The 8,309-nt window shown below is 45.6% G+C and overlaps 1 protein-coding gene across 1 annotated transcript; it reads left to right on the forward strand.

Annotated features, from left to right (window-relative positions):
- Positions 1–236: 236 nt before the first annotated feature.
- Positions 237–5,971, forward strand: FOXI2 (forkhead box I2). The gene is made up of 2 exons (XM_083617063.1): positions 237–961; positions 4,414–5,971. The coding sequence occupies exons 1-2, from the start codon at positions 391–393 to the stop codon at positions 4,953–4,955; spliced, it is 1,113 nt and encodes a 370-aa protein (XP_083473189.1). The 5' UTR covers positions 237–390; the 3' UTR covers positions 4,956–5,971.
- The last annotated feature ends 2,338 nt before the right edge of the window (positions 5,972–8,309 follow it).

Consider the following 8,309-nt stretch of genomic DNA (forward strand, 5'->3'; position numbering starts at 1 on the left):
CGATGTTGCCCTTCCTTGGATTCTCGGAAGGAGGGAGGGGGAGGCTGAGCTGAAGGGGCGGACGGGATGTTAGGAGGACAATCGATGCCAGGGAGGAGGAGTGTGTGTGGGGGGGGGAAGGGGCTGCAGTTTGGGGACGGGGCAGTGTGGAGCGTGGCGCCGCTCGGTTGGAGGAGGGGGAGGGAGGGGGAGGCCGAGGGCCGGTGGGGGGCGTCGGGCAGTAGTAGATCTGCGCCTTGGACGGGCAGGGTGGGGTGCGCACTCCGGACTGGTAGAGAGTGGGCGGCGCTGCCCCGCTCCCTTCGCCGTCCCCTGGCTCTCGGGCCATGGCTCCTGCGCCTCCGCGGGCGGGAGCGTCTAGGGCGAGCCGTCGGTGCGAGGCTGCCTAGGATGAACGCTCTGGAGGGGCAGCAGCCCCCCAGCGCCCACGACCTGCTGGACGTGGCCGCCGTCTACTGCGACAACCTGAGCCTCTTCCCGCCCCCCCAGAGACCCCCGGGGGCCCACCCCGCCGGCTACAGCCTGGGGGAAGCGGGAGGCGGCAGCCCGTACCTGTGGCTCAACGGCTCGGCCGTGCCGTCCAGCCCTTACCTGGCCGCCGGGCCCAATGGAGCCGCCGCCGCCGCCGCCGCCTCCTTCCTGCCCTCGGCCTACGGCGCAGCCGGCGCCCGGCAGCTGCTGGGCGCGCCGTCGGCGGGGCCCGAGCTCAGCTGGCTGTCTCTGGCCGGCCAGCAGGACTTCTTCAAGCTGGTGCGCCCGCCCTACTCCTACTCGGCGCTCATCGCCATGGCCATCCAGAGCGCGCCCGACAAGAAGCTCACCTTGAGCCAGATCTACCAGTACGTGGCCGGCAACTTCCCCTTCTACAAGAGGAGCAAAGCCGGCTGGCAGAACTCCATCCGGCACAACCTCTCGCTCAACGACTGCTTCAAGAAGGTGCCCAGGAACGAGGACGACCCAGGTAAGGGCTGCCATCCCTCGCAGGACCCACCGCGTCTCTCGCCCGGTTATTCCACAGAGAACCGCGGCTCTTTGGTTCCTTATTTCCTTGATACTCCGCCTTTTCCTCCAAGGAGCTCAAGGCGGCGTACATGGTTCTCCTTTAATCCCCACAGCAACCCTGCGAGTTGCTTCGGCTGAGAGGCGCTGACTGGCCCCAGGTCGCCCAGTGGGTGGATTCGAACCAGGGTCTCCCAAGTCCTAGTCTGACCACACTGGCTTTCATCTTCAGGATTGCTGGCCGCGGGTTAGTCGCCGTGTGAGTCACAGGCAGGAGGTGCGTGACTCCAGCGCGGGGAAACGTGGGTTGTCTCCGCAGCCTTTCGAAGCAAGTTTCTAAGAAATTGGGAGGAGGGGTTCCTACATTTTTGTTTTAGTGTGGAATCAGAGGGTGACAGTAACTCTAGAAGTGGCGGTGTGAAATGTTAGGAGGCACGTTCAAGACGAATTAATGTGGATGAGATCGCCCATAATGACAAATTTCACAGCACAAGCCACAGCAAGTGTATTTAAAAGAAACGTCCGCCGAGTTCAATCGAACTTGCTCCTGAGCCAACTCACGTGCTGCAGGTACCGCCACGCAAGTTGGCTCAGGAGTTACTATCAAGTCCATTGGACTTGTCCAGGGAAGGCGGGTTTAGCATAGCAGCCTTCCGCACTCTGTGCTGTTGTCAGTCAGATCGATTAAAGGACCTGTCCTTCCCCAAATTTTCATGCGAAGGTTTTGTTTTTGTTTTTTGAGCGCTTTAAATACATGTTTAAAATATCCTGCCCTATTCACAAACAGGGCAGTTTAAAAGGTTCCCCCTGCCTTTTACACGTGCAGAGCAGGACTCTAAAAATGATTAGACATTACAGGGTTAAGGACATTATATTCTGGATTAATTAATACAGAGCACAGAGTATAATATATTTAAAGATGTTTAAACCGTCCTTCATCAGCTATCAGTTTGCATTAGTCTATGCTGAACAAGTGTCTCCTGGTGGCTCTTTACTCATAGTCATTGTTTGAATCTAAAACCACCTGTTCACCCTGGCTTACCACAAATCAATCTCCTTCCTCTTCATTTTAGATGGTATGCCTGTGAACAGGACCTATTTTTAATTTGGTTGTTTGTTTTTAACATCTAACAATTTCAGTTACTTTATAAGTACTACTACTAATAATAATCTTTACATTTCTTGATAAGTTTTCATTGAAGGGGGGCAGGGTTATATGTGTATGTGTGTATACACCCCCTCCAAACATTTATTGGTTTATACATCTCCTTTAGGGGATGCATGGAGACAACCCAAGGGAGAGGAGCCTATGGTTCCATCTGTGCATTGCTCTAAAACATGCTGTTGCATGGATGAATGTAGCAGTGGGAAAGATGCAGCTCCCATTGAAGCCAATGGCCACATTCTTGCTAAGCATAGTGGAGCAGGACTGCACCCAACTTGTTTGCAGCCACCTTGACATCCAAACGTCATTCCACCCAGTTTCTCCAAATCCACTCCCACTCTGATTTGCCCCATTGCTGAGATGATAGTAGTGGCTTAATTATCACGTTCCCTTGATTTGACTAATGGAAATCAAAGGCTACTGCTTTCAAACCGGGTGTTTTACCCAGTGTTTTAGTGATCAGCAGACTAAAAGCAGTTGCTCTTCACATGAGTCTGAAAGCACCTATGAGGCTCTCTGTCTTTATTTGTGTGCATGGGGTGTGTATTTGTTTGGTAAAGGAAGTGGGAAGGGAACATCTTTGAAGGCAAGTGTACACTTTTAGCCAATGAAACTTTTGCATTTCTCCAGACATGGGAAAAGTCATAAGCATTTTTACAGCGAAATCCTATGCCTGTTTACATGAAGTAAGCCCCTATGGCTGTTTACACAAAGTAAGCATCATAAGTGGCTCTTATTTCCAGATAAGTGTGCAGAGGGTTGAAACTACAGGTGGATCTTCTAAGGGTAGGTTAACATCAAACTGTACTGTTGGTGTAAAGTGTGCAGTCACAGAAGCATGTATGGTGGTTGTCATGTAGTAGCTGAAGCTGCAATCCTATGCACACTTGCCTGGGGGTAGGGGGGAGTCCCATTAAACATAACAGGAGTAAACATGCATAGCATTGCACTTAAAGAAACTGATCTGTGAATCAAGACATCCTTATCTCAAATCTTGCCTCTGCCATGAACTCACTAGGTAGCCTTCAACACGCCACTCTTAGTTTCAGTCTAAAAGTGCTATACAGGAGACAATATTGCTTGCCCTACATGACTTTTTTAAAGATTGCAACTGGATAATGCCTATGATGCATTCTGAACCTTTGAAACCACTGTACAAAGGATCATTTGTTATCGTAATTATTATTATTATCATACAAAGAAAAGACTGCTAGCATGAACACATCAGATGTGCTTTGTCCCATTAGCAATATTGCTTTGAAATGATTATCTAATAGATCATTATCCATATGACATATGCCTCAATGCATATGGTGTCTGAAGGTGCTTATTGAGGATGACATGGTCTGGTAACGTCATATTAAGTGTGTGACCTGAAATGTCCCAATTAAGATCAAGGCACCTAGAAATATCAATGGCTTGTTTTAGCAGAATCATCTTACAGCACAATCCTCTGCATACCTACTTAGAAGGAACTTGGTAGTTCAGCAGAACTTGTTCCCTGGGAACTGTGAGCATGACTGCAGTCTTAGATACTGTTGCCAGCATTGAGGAAAGTTTTAATTCACTTTGAACCATTATAATAGGAAAGAATAATCAAACTAATCCAGTTAAACATTGGAATAAAAGATGGGCATTGTATTATTTAATAATGTCTATAATGAACAGCCATCTCCACAGGGGACAATATTTATGTATTTATTTATTCTAATTTATAATATATTCTTTATTATTATTATTATTGGAAATAAAGTCCCACAGATTGCAGTATGAATTACTTCCATATTTGTGTACAGTGCCAGACTATTATTTCCAAACCACACATTCCAGGTTGATATCCCTGAGGCCCACCATTTACTTTCTCTAAAGTAAATCTGTTGACTCAACTGAACTGTGTTGAAAGACAATTGGTAATTTAGGAAGAACAGCTTTACAACCATCACACTTACCATATTGGGTTATAGCCAACTAAGACATACTCAGAGTAGAACCAGTGAACTCAATAGACCTAAGTCAAGTATGACTTGGTTAGATATCACCCATTACAAGGTGGGGAGAGGAGAGCTTCTGCCAGCATATTTAAAATACTGGAGAGTCATGCAGGAACATGAATTTGCATTCACCTGATGACGGCTGCTTGCTTTACTGCTTCTGTTTTGACCCACTGGCCTGGGCTGTCCAGAAATGTCTCACTTTCAAAATGTTCTTTGCCTGCCTGTTTAATTCACATGTGTTTGGTTGGTTCATAGGTAAAGGCAATTATTGGACCTTGGATCCTAACTGTGAGAAGATGTTTGATAATGGCAACTTCAGGCGGAAGAGGAAAAGGCGATCTGACCTAGCGAATGGGCCTGGAGTCCCTAACAAAGTGGAAGACAAAAGCAAAAGCTGTCTTGCCCAACAATCCCCCGACTTGGGCTCTGCTGAACTGCCCTGCTCTCCAAGTCCTATGAACCACTGCAAATCCTCCAGCCTGAATTCCAGCCGTTGTTTGTCTACGTTCGTCTCCACCATGAATGCTGTGGCCCATGGCAGAAACGGCTTCCCCAGGCAGCTTTCCGGGGGTTTGGGGGGCGAACTCACATCTGAGAGGCAGAATGGGCCTGGGTTGAGCTCTTGCTCCGCCTCCAACAGCAACCCAGTTTCAGGATTCGAACTCAGTCCTCAGTCCCACTCCAAGATGAATTACTATGCGAGTGCAGGTGGACAGTCAAACTGGTTCGGCACCCCTGTCCTGGGCACCTTCAGTGTGAACAATCTGATTTATAGCAGAGAAGGGACAGAAGTTTAGAATGATGGTCAAATAGCCTTTGTTTGAAGTAAACACTATAAGCAGCCTTTTTTGGGGGGGGTGCCTAGTCAGATAGTCTTCAGAATTTTCAGTCCTGGAGCCCACATTTAGCCCCAAGATGCAACCTGAGGCCTACTTTTAAACTGTATTAATTCTGTCATTTCTTCCCTCTCCCTCTCATTTTTCCTTGCCTCTCTTCCCTTCTGTATCTCTCTTTTTAAAACACAAACAAACAAAACAGAACAAAATGTGGGCGGTACTGCTTCTACAGCTCAATTTAGACCAGAGATCAACAACTCAGTTGTGCATTGTGATGCAACCAAGTGGCACTAGTAAGAGTGACTCTTTAGTTGAAGCTAAATGGGATGCAAGAAGATCGACCCACAAGATACAATTCACTGTACTTTGCACATGCCACATGGGCTTCAATCAGCTTACACAGGGAAACATCCTAGTGGATTGATTCTGCCACCTGTCAGTTAGAAGCAGGAGTTGCCATTTGTTTGTGGTTTTTCCCACCTCCTGTACCAAATTAGGACAGTGTGTTTCTGTGCCCAGCAGCAGCAGCTTTACAAATTAAACAACAAAATGATGATAAAATGTACTTCTAACCAGGTGGTACAAACCAGAATACACCCTCCACCCCACTTTTTTACAATGTAATCCTTAGCATGTTTGCTTGAAAGCAAGTCCCATTGGCTTCACTTGCTTTCAAGGAACTGTGCTAAGATCCATGGTTTTCAGTTAAGGATCCTTCTCTACTCTCGTGTAGTAGCTTTGTTTACAATCTTGATACTATGCATCGTGGCCTTAGATCCTTGATTCTAACAAATGCACTAATCCACAGCATAGGGCTATTTTGGAATGTGTATATAATAGTTGTGTTTGGTAGAATTAAATCAGTTTTAACTGTATTTTGAAAAAATCAGTCTTCCTTTAGAGTTTTCTAATTAAGTGTACCCTGCTGCCATGTTACTGATCTATGCAATGAACAAAATAAAATGCTGCCTCTTAAATTGCCTCACATCCTAACTCAGCACACAAGTGTTGTTGTTGTTTATGTTTTATTTAAGTTTCAGGGATTAAGTTGAAGCTGGGCTCCTCACTGGAGCCGCAGCAGTGTCAGCGTTCTGTCTTGGAATCTGCCAAGTAACAACAAAAGGGCTGTCACATAGATGATTGAGCAAACTTGTCTTTTGCTGCTGCAGAGGGGTAGGATCCAAAGAAGTGGGTTCAAGTTACAAGTAAAAAGAAGGATGAGACTCTGAAAGTGGTGGATTCTCCTTCATTAGAGGTTTTTTCAGCAAAGGGCTGTATAGCTACTTATCCAGGATTCCGTAGCAGCGAGTTTCCAGAAGGTTTTACTTCCAAGTAAATATGTATCAGTTCTGGCAATTGCATTACCACTGAATAACCACATTCAATTCTTGTATGTCTAGGATTAGAGATAAAGATGACCAGTTCAAAAGGTGTGATTTCAAGTAAGCTTTAAGCCTAAAACCTCTTGAATGAGAAACAAGCCCTAAGTGGGGATGAGCAGAGAATTTTTTGGGGGGAGGGGGTGTCAAATAATTGACAAACTATTCTGGATTTCACAAGCACCAGTTTCTGTAAAACACACACAATAACCCAATCTTCTTAACCTGCTCGTAAGCAAATTCTGTTGAAATCTGTGGAACTTGCTGTAGATGAAATGCTAGGCATGAAATAAGTATACGTATATAACAAATATTTTGATGGCTTTTACCCATTTTCAAGCTACAGTTTTTGGCATTTGTCAGAAGAGTTTTATTTGTGATTTAAAAAACAACCAGAAATGAAGTAAAGACTTCTTAAGTGGGTTTAAGCAAACTTTGCCCTTCAAGGAAGTTAGAATAATCTGCGTAAATGGATGTGCTTCTTTGCAGGACAGAGGCGTAAATAAATACAATATGGAGATTAATAAAAAGGGATTTGGCTTGAGCAAATCAATGAAATGATACTGCTACAACAACTGATAGTGCACATGTCTACCCAAAAGTAAATCCCAGTCAGTTAAATGGGTCTTATTCCCAGGAGTGTAAAAGGTTGCAGTCAAACAGCCTCACAGCACCTTAAAGATAAACAAATTTATTAAAGCTTTTGTGGTCTTGGGCGCAGTGGCATATAATGCCTTTACAACTGAAAACTTTTTCCAAGTCCTTCAAGGGAGCCCCACTGAAGTACACAGTGCATCTAATGTGCATCTCAAAAGCTTTTGCTTTGTAGGTATTTTAATAGGCTAACCTGTGCTACAGTAACAGCCATCAACATCATCATTGCGCAACATGGACAGCAGTTTAATAATATCTTCAGAAACTGACTGAAAGTAGAAGTCCCTGAAAATATATGATCTTGCAGAGAGAGCCCATGCATGCTACTTAGAAGTAAACCCCACTGAGTTAAATGATGTTTCCTTCAAAACAAGCGTCAAGGATGGCAGCCAAGTAAATGTGCAAGTGTAAGCGAACTTACTCAGAAGTAAATCCTTACTAGCAATAGTGCCTACAACTGCAGTTTTACAGGCTTCCTAGATGTGTTTCCTCAGGTACAGTATTGAATTCCACTTCAATAAGATTTTACTCCCTGGTAAGCATATAGGAGATTTACGCCTTAATTTGTTGCCCACACACTTGAAATTTGTTATCAGATCCACTGATACAGTACATTATTGCTATTATTAAACATCCCCATTCTCTAGAAAGCGCAAAGCTTATGCCATTCATTTAAAGGGAATTTCGGTTCACTTCCAACTCTCAGTTGGTCAAGCCCCTGATTTTTCACTGCGCTTTCCTTTGGGTAACGCGATCAGGGTCCTACGGCAAAGTAGAGGGCCCTGAAAATGAAATAGCGATATTACTTCGGAGAAAGTGAACAAATCTCGCCGATCTCACTGGGCTCCACTCCACAAAACAAGCGCTAAGGATCCCTTTCATCCGTTCGAGAGAGTTACAAGCGTCTCCCGGCCATCGCAATTCACGGCCATCGGCACAGCAAAGGGGGGACGAGCCCGCTTGTTTACGCGCCGGCAGCTCTGCGGCTCCTGTTTTTTCACACTATGCGACCAGGGGGCAGGTTCGCGTGTCGAGCACCCAAATAAATCCCCGCCGGTCGGCAAGTTTGTAAATAAAAACTCTTTTCTTTGGACAAACACAAAAGATCATCTTTGTGTCCGCCCAGGGAGCTGGGACAATAATTTATAGGAAGAATTTTGGGGATTTAATCGAGCGTCCAAAATTAATCCGCATCCCCGCTGAGGAGCCCTTTAATTGCTCGCTTCCTGAATGCTAACCTCTTTTGTGGGAGAGAAATGTAGAGAACAAGCCCTTGGCCGTC

The sequence above is a fragment of the Podarcis filfolensis genome (genome assembly GCF_964270895.1).
Source record: "Podarcis filfolensis genome assembly, chromosome: 5".
Classification (NCBI taxonomy): Eukaryota; Metazoa; Chordata; class Lepidosauria; order Squamata; family Lacertidae; genus Podarcis; species Podarcis filfolensis.

Coding starts and splice junctions, on each gene's coding strand:
- FOXI2 (XM_083617063.1), top strand. CDS start 391: ATGAACGCTCTGGAGGGGCAGCAGCCCCCCAGCGCCCACGACCTGCTG. Junction 962..4,413: donor CAGGAACGAGGACGACCCAG/GTAAGGGCTGCC, acceptor GTTGGTTCATAG/GTAAAGGCAATTATTGGACC.